This window comes from Phoenix dactylifera, unplaced genomic scaffold (assembly GCF_009389715.1).
Source record: "Phoenix dactylifera cultivar Barhee BC4 unplaced genomic scaffold, palm_55x_up_171113_PBpolish2nd_filt_p 001135F, whole genome shotgun sequence".
Classification (NCBI taxonomy): Eukaryota; Viridiplantae; Streptophyta; class Magnoliopsida; order Arecales; family Arecaceae; genus Phoenix; species Phoenix dactylifera.
Window position 1 is genome coordinate 4106 of NW_024068477.1, and position 13480 is coordinate 17585.

The 13480-nt window shown below is 40.4% G+C and overlaps 2 protein-coding genes across 2 annotated transcripts; one reads left to right on the top strand and one right to left on the bottom strand.

Moving 5' to 3' along the window:
- Positions 1-238: 238 nt before the first annotated feature.
- On the bottom strand, positions 239-2444 carry LOC103712625. The gene is made up of 2 exons (XM_008799192.4): positions 1821-2444; positions 239-659 (listed from the first exon to the last, which is right to left on the bottom strand). The coding sequence occupies exons 1-2, from the start codon at positions 2287-2289 to the stop codon at positions 613-615; spliced, it is 516 nt and encodes a 171-aa protein (XP_008797414.1). The 5' UTR covers positions 2290-2444; the 3' UTR covers positions 239-612.
- A 7070-nt stretch (positions 2445-9514) lies between these two features.
- Positions 9515-10865, top strand: LOC120108029 (ribosomal biogenesis protein LAS1L-like). The gene is made up of 4 exons (XM_039121555.1): positions 9515-9552; positions 9819-9886; positions 9979-10399; positions 10544-10865. Exons 3-4 carry the CDS (start codon positions 9985-9987, stop codon positions 10672-10674), a joined length of 546 nt encoding a protein of 181 aa, XP_038977483.1. The 5' UTR covers positions 9515-9552; positions 9819-9886; positions 9979-9984; the 3' UTR covers positions 10675-10865.
- The last annotated feature ends 2615 nt before the right edge of the window (positions 10866-13480 follow it).

Sequence of the window (13480 nt, forward strand, 5' to 3'; positions counted from 1 at the left end):
TGCTGATAAGTTTATAAGGCATTGAACAAAATGATATCATTGTTTAGTCACATCTACTAGTACTTATGACTGGAGATAATAAGAACATACATAGTATGAAAAAATTAAAAAATTATGTCCAATTGTAATTGATATGAACTAATCCCTTGTTACTGCCCATGGAAGAAGTAAGAGACCTATACCCTCAAATACATGGCGGATGGTTCTAATGCCTCCTCACCGACATGACAAAATTCAATAAACAATAACAAATGCATCATAAATGAATGTCAGCGCACTAAGAGACCATCCAAAACCGACTCAAATTATCCCATCACCAGCCATCACAAAACCATGACAAATGTAAATGTAGAGGTGTATATATACAAGGAACTAAGCTTAACACACCACACCATTCATCTCAAAACTTCATTGGTCTAATATAGTCCCAAAGCATATTAGACACCATGACACACATGTAGCATGCCACACATGACGACTATGGACTATGGAGAGGTGAAGGAGAGACGCAGTCTATCAGACATTCCATTCCCATTTTCACATCACTCCATTAACTTCAGTTATAGGGAGAAGAGGGGTAGAGGCAAGAAAGAAAACTCCGGTGCTTCTCTTCTATATCTCTCTCCGACCTTGCAATCCAACCTTTCTGCCAAAAAGCCCTGCAAAATAGACACAGATCATCTCGAGTTAGTTAAAACAGAGAGACAGCAAGCGCGGAACAGCTTGCTAATGTAGTACATAGCTACAATAAAAAAAAGGGTGAAACAGAAGACATTGATCCAGAGAAAAAGACTAGATCACTATTTCAGCTGAAAAGAAATAAAGGGTAAAGGTGAAGCAACCAAGATAAAAAGGTCTCTAAGAGCATGCCCAAATAAAACTGAACTGGGAACCAAAGCAGAAGAATCTATGTTGTAATTTACTTGGAGGAAAGAAAATATATGTGAAAGGAACTTCCATGGCGTAGCCAATTTCAAGTGGAGAGCACTAGAATAAAGGAAAAAAGAAAGAAAAAATGGTTAGTCAAATTCAACAAAAGCCAAATTAGTTTGAACAGAGAATTGCAGAGTAGTAGTGTTATTGCACATAAAAGACGGAGAATAATGCCTAAGAGAAAAAAAACAAGTCATCGTCTACAGACAGAATTGTACCCCAGTTTCAACTGGGCAAAGACTGAAAAAATATAATTCTTCTCCAAAACATTAGAGTGTAATTTGTTAAAAGAAAAGCTCCTAAGTTGAAATAAATAGATTTTTGTTATTCGAAAAATTAAACTGGAAAAAACTGTTGAAAAAAAATGAGCCAACATTAAGGAAAAGTAATCAGACTGTTGATAGAAATCGTAGAGAAACAACATAGAATCTAAAGAAAATTTAATCAAACTTCAAATTTAGATTCAATAGAATTATTTATACCAATAAACACGAATTTAAGAGGGCAGAAACCTCTCTTAGGGGCAAAAAGGAAGAAAGCATGAAGGCTGTAGTGTTGATGTTAAATCGACAAGAAACAAACAGAGCTAACACTACATACAACAGATCATGGTGGTAGTAGATCTACTAATGTTTGAAGACTACAAAAGATCCCTCCAATGGTAGAAGGACAAAAATTGAAACAATAAAACACACAGATCCAATAGTAATTTAAATGTAAAATGAGCCAGAAATCCTAATTAAAGACATTAAAATCATACAGAGCCCAAAGTAAATGCAATCTACCCGGGGAGTCAGAAAGACAAAGCAATAAACACAGTCGAAACGCAAATGAGACAGATTTGAAACGGAAGAACCATCAAAATCGCATCTTTTTTGGCCCCTCACCTTCCCCAATGACTTGCCGCACCGCCGGCTGGCAGTCCGGCGGCTCCTCGAAGAGCGAGAGGGACAACTGCTTGTGGGCGAGGACGATGTCGATAAGGATGATGCCGGACGACGGATCGGAGACGAGAATCCCCTTGACGGGGAGCCAGAGGAAGAGCTCCTCCTGGGAGAAGCCCTCCACTCCCCGGAGCGCGCCGTGGCTGAGGTTCCCCCGGACCACCCGGTCGAAGTAGGCCAGCCCGTCGTAAACCGCATAGCAGGGCCGCTCGAGCCGGACCTCAAGGAGACCGGAGTCCCGGTCCAGGTCGAACGACTCGACCGCCTTCGGAAGGAGGCCGGCCGGAAGGCCGTGCTCCCGGAGGAGCTCGTGGATCGATCCGCCCCCGGTCGCCGCGAGCTCCGCCACGCCCATAAGACCTATCAAGAGTAGAAACATCAGAAGGATAGAGAAAGGCGAGATCTTTGCCATGGATGATTCCACGAGGAGGACGAGGAGCCGAAGAGAAGGGTTTAGGAAGGGGTTTTTGAGAGAGAAGGATTGGAAGCGGATTTGAGGGCAGAAAAGAAGGCAGATGGTTTGGCCGGTGGGACCGACTTCACTTGCAGGCAGCTTGAGTCTATATATATATTTATATATAAAGAGATGCTCTTTATTAGCAGAACTCTTCATCGGCCGTATGTCCATATACTCTCTCTCCATCAACGATATATCCAAACAGTATTTAATTCCACAAGGAAACAGTACTTAATTCAAGGGAGCGTTTAATCCCACCTTTTTCTGAAACGTGAACCCGGAAGCGGTAGCGGAATCGGGATCACAAAATACTTCACACGCCCGCAAAAAAAAAAAAGAAAAAATCTACACTCTTTCTTTATGCCACCGTGGGCCCCACAAACTCATCATTTTGGCATCTAGGAGATCGGTGCGTTTGGTGTCGCACGGGGTGAACAGGACAAGGAGGTTTCAGGAAGTCACCTCTGCGCCCGGTTTTCACCCTCCCTCGTCATGTAAACCAGTAACAATTTGGCGGGGCCCATGGAAGGTAAATCTGCCCACGTCAATATTTTTTTTTACGAATATCTTTCTAAATATTAAATTTTACATAAATATCATCACAAAATTAATATTTTTATTTTATTTTTTTTTAATTTTTATTTTTGCCCATGTGAGTCTCACGCCATCTGACACCTATATTAGCAGATTCAAAATAAAATAACTGAAATATCCTTAATAGGTGGATGTGTAAAAAAGAAAACCTATATAAAATGATTGAGATAGAAGATAAAATACTAATTTTAAAATTTTATTTTATTTTTTATTAAAATAAATATATTTTTATTAATCGTATTAGAAGAACCATTATATTAGGGATATTTGTGTAAAAACAATATTTTATAAAAATATAGAAATAAATATAAATTTTAAGAAGGTATTCACATAAATTTAAATTTTTAAAAAGATATTTATAAAAAAAAGTTTATAAAAAAAAAGTCCAATTCTATATTTTTTATTTTATTCTACTGTAGACTGAAATAGAGGCTCTTCATCTGCCACACGTCCAAATAATCCTTCCTTCTATCCACCACATATCCGACTAGCATGTAATTCCATGCGGGAATAATATTTTAATTCAAGAGAGCATTTAATTTCACATTTTTCGACTGGAGCCAAAAGCCAAAGTGGGACATGAAATTACTTCACACACCCAGACCAATAACACATCCAATTCTACGCTCTTTCTTGTCTCTTTCTAGGTTTCACCATAGACCTCACAAATTCATGGAGGGGCGTCATTTTGGCGTATCATGAGAGCCGGTGCATTTGGTGTTGGGAGTGAATAAGGGAAGGAGGTTTCCCCAAGCCACCTCTACACTCGATTGTTTCTAACCACGTACTAAAACATCCTCCGCCATTAGACTCTGGTAACAATCCCGTGAGCCCCATGGAAGTAACATAATATCCGTAGCGATGATATTTAAGTGGGCTTTTTATTTCAATCTCGACACACACGATGCCTCATCCTATCCACGTGGTAGTTATGGAGGTCTTTTCTTTTCGGGTTAGGGTTGTATCTTTAATGCACATAGAAAGAATAAGACTTCATTTGAAAAAGATTTTTGAAGGGCGAAAAAGTACTTTCTGACTTTCTAAAAGTATTTTTACATAAATTAAAAACGTTTGATTAAATTTTTGAAAAGCTATTTTAACTTTTTCAAAAAACTAAAATAACTTTTTGTAAGAAGCTTACGGATATTTACTTATATCCTCCCAAAACTTTTTGCGATTTTTTCGACTCTCATTCCAGATTTCTTTCTAATATAGTAAGCTCTTTTGATCTATTTCCAGATCCCAAAGTGAATTTTCAAGCCTATTTGGCGAGGAGTGCAAGATTCATTTGCTCAATATTTTTAATCCTCAATCTTTCTTGTTTTTTAGATCTACAGACAACATTTCTATCAAGCAAGCACTGAAATCCACTAACCATATCCTTTACTTTCCAAAGAAAAGCATGCATCATTTTATCAATTCTATTCAGAAACCATTTTGGCAATTTAAACCGATATGTAATAGGAAGGCAGAGCAGTGTGAAAAGAGTTTATCAATGTGAGTCTACCTCCCAAGGAGAGAAACATTCCTTTTCACAAAGGCCAATTTTGAGTGTATCTTCTCCAAGAGGGGCATCCACATCTATTTGGGGATTTTTTTTTTTTTTTGTCACTCAAAGGAAGACCTAAAAAATCCTACTTGGCCGTATCACCTCCTGCTTACAGAACAACACAGCTTCTAATATTGCTCTACTTCAGGCGTCAAAAAACTGATGATGCATGCCACTTTGCCATATCAATTCTCTTATATATAATAAATATAAAGGGTGTTTTGGTCACTAGAAGGTATCCATGGGTCCCATTGTTTCTAATTAATTGGCAGCATCCGTGAACTTACGAGGGAGCCTTCTGTTTTGGCTCGTTTGGCATTGAATGGAGAAGAGTTGGAAAGCAATCCCGTCGAGGAAACCAGAGTGGCAGAACCATCTCTCTCTCTCTCTCTCTGTCTGTCTCTGTAGGCACTCGGGCTTTTCTATATAAATTAAAAATGATTGGATATAAGCATGACCATTGTGATGATAGACAGGAGCTTCATGATATGAAATATTAATGTTGAAAGAATATTATTTTTTAGAATAATCTTAATCGACAGATGAATAAATTAGATGTGGACAACAGATTAATTCTCTATTAACCAAGAGACCGTCTATTATACAGACTAGTTTGATGGCATATTGGACCCATTCATGCACCAAGATGACGCTGCTTTAACCCCACTTAATGCAGCTCTGTTGTGTATAAATTATGTTTTTCTAAAAACATGAAGTGCTCGAGAATTTTAGTCCTCACATGTAATGTTACAGTGCAAAACGAATTGAAATCTTATTCTTAGGAAGGTTTTTGTTATGAACATCCACTGCATATATGTATCCTGTTTTAATAATTTGCAGTACTTTATATGGTGTAAAAATGTCTATCTATTTTTGCCAATCATAGAGCTTGGAAAATAAGTAGGACAACTATTTAGGATTTATTCCTTTAATTTTTTTGGGGAAAAATATGTAATACACGCTACTTAGTAGTTGTAAGAGAATCCCTTTTATTTTACTTTTATTTTTTTCATTTACCCTTTTAATATAGATAATCCTTGTCCTTTCCTTCCGCTTCACTAACATTAACATCTCGTGTTAAAAATGAATGATGTAAATATAAATATTAGAGATGATATGGATAGGGGGTGTAAAGGAGTACATGAGTGAGCTAATCTCTTATTCAAGTTTTGTTCGGAATTTAAGCTCGAACTTATATCAACCCTAACCCTAATTGAAATAAGAGAGAGAAATATAGAAAGAGAGTATGGTCAAACTTGGGATCTTTAGCCATCGATGAAGGAGCTAGGTGGTGCCACGATTAAATTATGGAGACCGGATGCTTCTTGCTCGGACATGGGGTTTGGAAGGGCTACTAGTCCGCTGGTAGCCTCGGTGGTGCCAAGTGTGACGTACTCACACAAAGGATTCGTGCCGGAGCCCAGAGGGGTATCCGAGCCGGGCCTATAGGTAGGAAGAGTATGAGTAAAACCGGTCGGGGTGCCCAACACATGGTCATTTCTGCTCGCATCGAACATTCTCCTGGCGAGGTGGGGGCCTAGTGGGGGCTGCTATGCGGGGGTGGGCTCGTCCCTTCCTCCCCCTTTCCTCTTTTTTTAGCAAAAAAAAAAGAAAAAGAAAAGGAGCTGGGCGATCAAAGTCCTAGTAGGCAACTTAATCCTCTTGGTGTCAGAGAGCCGGCATGCTTGTACTTAGCAAGGATATAGGGATGAGAAACAATAACAAACTGACCTAAATTTAGGCATAATTTGTTGGAGTTTTCATTAAAAAAATATTATTTTTATTTTTTAAATTTTAGTTATTTTAAATATTTTTAAAATATTTTTTTGTTAGGCGCCTTTTTTAGAAGAATTTGTACTCTTCAAAAGAGAATGCTGCCGCCCCCCCCCCCCCCCCAAAAAAAAGGGTGTCGAAACATTATGTATCTTCGAAGCTATTGCGTCTCTTTAATTTCCGAATAGAGTTTATAAATAGACTTCTTTGGAATCACTAGTAATTCAATCCACAACTTTTCTACATACTTAAATTCTTTTTTATTTTTAATATTATAATATAATTTTAAAAGCTCGAGCTCGGTGCTTGACTCCTTGTCAAATAAATATACGGATCGACAGGATACGCAGCATGCAGACGTGGGAACGGAAATCCACTTAGAAATATATAATATTCTTGGACATCCTACGGGCAGGATCGAAAATCTGCTTAAAAATAAATTTGCACGCATCCTTGTTAGTTACCGAATGATTGTCCTACACCAACTAAATACATATTTGATCGCGGAAAATCAAAACCAAGTTGGCGCAAGTCCAGTATTTCACGCGGGCTGGAGGTAAAATTTTTGGTGACTAAATTTTGGTCCCTAAAGGTTTACCTCCATTGACTAAAAAAAATGCAGTCGAGAAACGTATGCATGTAGGGGACGTGTGAGAAACCAAACAAACCCTAGCTAATTCCCTATTCCTCTATTCGGCTTTATCTCCTTGCCTTCACCCGTCGCGTCCTTTGTCCGTTCGCGAGTCTCTTCGGCGTCGGCATCCCAAGGTATATTTCCTCCGGAATTTGATTTAGCAGAGGATGAGAGAGAGAGGGAGAGGGAGAGGGAGAGGTGGTGGTCGTCGGGCCGGGTTGTCAGAAGATTTGGAGGCGAGGCGGAAGAAGAAGAAACCCAGGAGGGCTTCTCCTCCTTCGCCGCCGCCGCAGCCACCACGGAGAGGTGGGGGTCGTCGGGGCCGGGTTGTCGGGAGATTTGGAGGGCAGGCGGGAGAAGAAGAAACCCAGGAGGGCTTCTCCTCCTTCGCCGACGCCGCAGCCACTGCAGCCACTACGGAGGGCTTCTCCTCCTTCGCTGCCACCGCAGCCATCGCGGAGGGTTTCTTACTACCAAAAAACAAGCGTATAGCGACGGAAAACTAGTGACGGCCCGTTATCAGTCACTATTTGTGACGGATTAGTGACAGACAGGAATTTGGTCACTATGGTGTGAACTTAGTGACAGACAGGTTACAGAATACACGGATAGGATGGGCGCCGAAACTTAGTGACCATCATAGTGACGGAGTATCTGTCATAAAACTGGTAACTGAAATTGCAACCAGGCAGTGACAAATTCAGCCGTTACAAAAATCGTAACCCAAGTATTTATAAATTTTTAAAATATTATTTTTGGCAGTGATGGATTATTGACAAAAATTTCCATCACCAAATTTAATTTTTAATTTCAAAAATATTAAAAATATTATTTTTGAGTAATTATAAATTAAAAAAGGTAAAAAGAGAGAAATCCAAAATGAAACTAAGTGTGCCCGCCACCTCGCCCAAATCCCTTTGATAGCCCAAATCCCAATCGCTCTCCAAGAAATCCAAATCCCCTCTTCTCATTCCCAAATCCTATGGCGCCGGCCATAAACGATGACCCATTTGCACCCCTAGTGATTAACGGCAGTAAACTATTTGGAATGCTCCGCCTAAGGCTGAAAACGGGTCGGATTTTATCCGACCGTATCCGTTTCCGTATTTGATTTGGGTTAGATTCGGATGTTGTTTTGTTCATCCGATTGGATTCGAATACGGATCCGGATAGTTAGTTTAAAAATATTCCGGATACGGATACGGATACAGATACGGATAGATCTATTTTTTCGGATTCGAATTCGGATATCTGATTAAATAATCGATCAAATCAGGTCCTTTAGGATTTAGAACCCAGATGATGGGTCCATGAGTAATCCTATCTATGAGTCCATGAGCCTAGCTTATAAAGCTAAGGTCGGGGGCCCCGTGCAGTACAGATGGATATACCCCTTTGAAAGGTAAAATCTGTAACCATAACAATTTCTTTAAATCCATTAAATAGTTTCTTTAAATCCATTAAATTCGAGAAATTAATATATTAATCTTATTTATAGGCTTATGTGTGATCTAAAGCAGAAGGTAAAGAATCGAGCATCGATTGAAGGTTCCATTGTCGAGACTTATATCATAGAAGAAATATCCTTGTGCATGATTTTATTTCATGTCTTATGCCGTTACCAAATACCACCTAAACAACTGCTGGTAGATGGCTGAGGCAAGCTGGAATTAGGTCTGTCCCTTTAAGACAGGACCCAACCCAAACCCTCATTCTTAATCTCCCTGGCCGGAGGTGGTCAAATCCATCGGACGATCCTGATCAAGTTAAAGATTAATCCTGGCGGAACACTGGGAGGAGAACTGAGGCCCGTAAAAACCTAGCTCCCTTCCCCTTTCTCCTCAAAACCCTACCTCCACTTCTCCTTCCTCGCGCCTCCAAAACCCTATCTGAAAACCAGAGGGGAGAGGGAGGAGAAACCCTAGAATTCCAACCTTCTCCTCGTCAAAGCCTCGCTCCGTCGGGCGATGGCGCTCTACCTCCCCTTGAATCTGCCTCCGGCTACACCCTCTTCCACGCGTACGGCCTCGACGAGATCGGCCAGAACACCGAGGCCGTCCGGAACTCGGTCCTCGACCTCACGCGCCTTTGGCAAGGTGGTCAAGCTCGTCGCCTTCCACCCTTTCTCCTCCGCCCTCGATGCCCTGAACCAATGCAACGCCATCTCCGAAGGTGAGCTTCGAACCCTACCTTTCCCCCCATCTGCTACCCATTTGGGGTTCGAAGTTATAAATTTATTCTATTTTGTTGCGGGCTTCTAGGGCTCATGACCGATGCGTTGAGGAACTTCTTGGAAATCAACCTCCCGAAACCAAAAGAGGGGAAGAAGGCTAAGTTCAGCCTCGGCATTGCAGAGCCCAAGGTTGGGTCTCAGATCTTCGAAGTGACCAAGATTCCTTGCCAGAGCAATGAGTTTGCTCTCGAGCTCCTTCATGGTGTCAGGTTGCACTTTGATAGGTTCATTAAAGACTTGAAGGTTGGATTTTTGTCACCTGATTGAGTAGTTTATATCTGCTATAAGTTATACTGGGTTTTCATGTAAAGATGATGTTGTTCTGTTTATTTTGTCTTTGTGGTTATAGCCATCAGACTTGGAGAAGGCTCAGCTGGGTTTGAGTACAATCATTGTTCAGGATCTCGGTCATTTGTTGCAACAATGACTATACCGGTAATATATTTTTGAGTATGTACTGGCTATATATTTAGTGAATTGCTTGTGAAACAGTCTATGGGATAATTTTGGCTATTGTAAAATAAACAATTTGCTGCAAGTAGATTTTTTATTCTAGTTTGCTGCAAATATATTTTTGGAATCCTTTTATGCAAGTAGATCTGACAGTTATTCTAGTTTTCTTATTATGTAGTGGCTATATGCTAATCTAAATTACACTTTGCAGCCGGAGTTTAATGATTCTGAAAACCTTGAATTTTCATAATTCTATAAGAAAACTCATACCAAGAAGAACAAAGAGTGGATTGATCCTATTTGCGCCGTGAAACATGTAGGTATCTAAAATCTCAATAATCATTTAAATTAGTTTATGCTTTTGCAAGGTTATATACATTTAATTCTGTTGTTACTTTGCATTGATAGTCAAAGATGTTGAGCTTGCGAGAAGAATCTTCCCAATCCGGTGTGCAATTAACATCAGAGGAGATGTCTAGACAGGCACTTGGAAAAAGGAAGAGATACATTCTTAGATTTAGGGTTGGGCTGAAGCCCTCTTCATCTTCTTCCACACCTAGTCGTGTGTCACAAGACCATGTTGGGGAGTTGCAGAAACTTAAAGCTGAGATGGAGGAGATGAAGATGGAGCGTGAGGAGCTGCGGAGGCAATTGGAGCAGGAGAGGAGAGAGCATGAGGAGGAAAAGAAAGAGCGAGAGGAAGAACAGAAGCAAATTGCACATCTTACAAGTTTGGTGATAGAGTTCTTAAAGGAAAAGACCAAACACACAAGTCATCTATCCATCATAATGGGGCCATGTATTCAACTGGTGGTACAAATACTCGTTGGTATGTATTCTTATTTATATTACGTAGGTTATTTAGAGATTTTGACCAAATTAAGCGAAATGTCATTGTGAACTTATACTTGAATTTTAGTTTATTATTTTTCACATGTGGTTATTGATTGTGTATTCTTTTTTGCTTTCTCAGATATATGGTGGAGTTATGAGCATGTGAAATCTAGTTTCTGGTACATGGATAGCTTTTGTTCAGATGATCATGGTGGAGTTGTCTGCAAGCAGAATTTAGTTTTTAGTATAAGAATATTTTTATCTACATGATGGTTGTTTGGATGAATAGCAAGATCAGATATTTTGGGATTTTTAATTTACATTTTGATGTGTTTGGTGATGATTATCACCTTAACATATGGTATGGATGAAACATTGTGATGCATGGTTAATAGGTATGCTTAACGTTAGACTTATAGATGATGATATTTATAATGAATGATTATGGATTCTCCAACATTGTGTATACTTTTATTTGGATGAGCAAATGTATTGTGCAATATGGATATTGGATAGGTTGTGTTGGTTGTACAGGATTTGGAACGAGCCCAAAAATAAATATTAAGCTTATAATTTGAATTGTTAATTAAATACAGGTTAATACTTTCTGCCACCAAAAAATGTTTGTTGCCAATGCATTCCAATACATTCTGCGACCAAACTATTAGTGGGGGAAGATAGACATTCAGTGACCATTTTTTTGGTAGCGGAAGACAAACCTTCCACGACCAACTATTTGGTCGGCGTTGAAATTAGCGACAACAGATTTGGTCGCTGATAATTTTCTTCGGCAACCAAATGTTGGTCGTTGTTGGTGTACCTTAGGTGACCATACAATATTGGTCGCCAAAACCTTTCAGTGACTAGGGTTTGGCGACGAAGAGTATGCTAATCGCGAAAAGATTTCAGCGACCAAATAAGGTTATTCGGCGACTAGAATCTTAGTTGCTGAATATGTATTTTCTTGTAGTGAGAGAAAGATCAGAAGTACCATCAAATGGGCTTTTCTTCAAAAGATCTAAAATATGAAGAGAGATGAAAGGGGAGGAGGGATTGAGAGACCGGGAGAGGGTGAAGAGCAAAAAGAGGGAAAGGAGATAGCGAAATGAAGTAGAGGTGGTGAAGTGGAGGCCTCACCTTTAGAGCTTCTCGGATAAGCTGTTGGATCTTAATCCAGTAGCAAAATCAAATATTTATCAAGAAAGTTATCAACCATTGGATTAAATTTCAATGATCAATTTTAACTTATTATCAGCATATAATATATATCATTTATTAATATATATTACAAATTTGAGGGAGTGAAATGAAGTAGAGGTGAAGTGGGAGCGTCACCTTTAGGGCTTCTGAGATATGCTATTGGATTTTCATCTAGTAGCAAAATCAATTATTTATCAACAGAGTTTTTAACCATTGGCTTAAAGTTTCAAGATCAATCTTTACTTATTATCAATATATAATGCGAATAGCTTGCTCCTTTGACACTTCTACCTATAGTGCCGCCTATTATGTGGGCATGAAAAATTCAACTAAGCCATGTAAAAGGAGAGAGAACGGGCAGGGGTAGTTGATTGTTGAGTTAACAACATTAATGAGGCTCAAGTAACTCTTCATGTGCAATTAAGGGCACCCTAAAGATTTTTCCAAAATATTAATTAATTATGTAAGTTCAATCTAACATTTATTCTTAATTTAGTTATACTTTAATTAATAGTAAAAAGCATGAGCAATTAACACGATAGATTTAATAGAGAGGAGTAGTTGATGAATGAGTGATCATCTAAACCTCTGATATTTTTTTCTCACTTGTCCGGTCTAATATACCTATTATTGATGAGTAAACAACCTAGTCCAATATATAAATCCAACATAAACTTTCTTTCAGAGGTCGTTTCAACAGGAAAGCAAGGGCTTTTTAGGCTAGGAGACCTCGAGAAAGGCAACCACTCTGAAACATGAGCAAAGATAGCCGACCCCATCTTATTAGTTTAATCTGCTTCGGAGCCGAGGGGGGACATTCGCTTACGTGCCACTTCTCATGCAGGAACAGGTCTTCTTTTTGGCTCAAGCTTCCCTAATGATACGTCTTAGACATCAGTGATTGAATCCTTAATTTCTTTAATCCCCTTCACAGGTTAGCCATGGCTTTTCTCCATGGCCCTTTGTCCCATATTTCTTCTCAATTCCCCTCGTCCTTTCTCAGGCTTTTTTTTTTTTTTGGTGCATAGTGTTGCTGGAAATTGGACCCGGGGGCCGCCACGGAGCCAGGGGAGGAGGAGCTCCGCTGCCGGGAGGGCGGACGGCGGTGCGCCGGCCGGCTGCGTCCTCCTGGGGGGTGAGTATGAGAGCGAAGAGGAGTGCGCCCTGTCCTGTCCTGTCCTGCAAAAAAGCCGATGGCCGGGCTCCCCGGCGCCGGCCCTCCGATGCTTAAGTCAGAGGGGGCAAATATGTGGAGAGAGCAAGCCAGAGAGCGAAGAAGAGATATGTGGAGAAAATAAAGAGAATATTGTGTTCAATTGTGTCTGTGCTGTTTCTTTTTCTCCTCCTCCCCCTTCTTTCCTCCCAGGCTCCCTTTTATAGAAGGATTTTATGCTGCCTGAGAGGTGACAGGGAGTTTGTTCTCTTTTGTAATAATTGGGCACGATTTGGCCCATTAATGGCGTAGTGGAGAATAAGGCCGAATCAGACCGGAACCAGGGAGTTGTCACGGTCGATCGGACCTGTTGGAGTGGTTGAACCGCCGGCCGTGGTGGGCCTGGGGTCCGTGGATGGTAAGTGCATTTATTATCGAGTGAACCGGCAGTCAGGGAGAGCCATACGCTTTGATGGTTCAGTGATCCGGAGATCGCCTTGAGCCGTGTTCATTAAATGACTGAGTGCATCGGAGACTTGAGGGGGTCTCATGCATTAATGGCAGGTCGTGCCGAATACCTGCGGAGATCTTTATGCCTTGATGGCTTGGAGATAGCGGCAAGTTGTAGTAGAGTTTGTCAGGTCCCTCAGGCTTAGAGGGTTAGGCGAAAGTTGAACACTTGGTTAAGGCATCGGCTCGGCAGGGGTGCCGAGCCGAGCCGGT

Bases quoted from the DNA above. Each gene is read 5' to 3' on its own strand.
- LOC103712625 (XM_008799192.4), bottom strand. From the start codon at position 2,289: ATGGCAAAGATCTCGCCTTTCTCTATCCTTCTGATGTTTCTACTCTTG. The intron at 660-1,820 runs GTGAGGGGCCAA...TCTATTTTGCAG, and splicing joins GCGGCAAGTCATTGGGGAAG to GGCTTTTTGGCAGAAAGGTT.
- LOC120108029 (XM_039121555.1), top strand. From the start codon at position 9,985: ATGTTGAGCTTGCGAGAAGAATCTTCCCAATCCGGTGTGCAATTAACA. The intron at 10,400-10,543 runs GTATGTATTCTT...TTGCTTTCTCAG, and splicing joins GGTGGTACAAATACTCGTTG to ATATATGGTGGAGTTATGAG.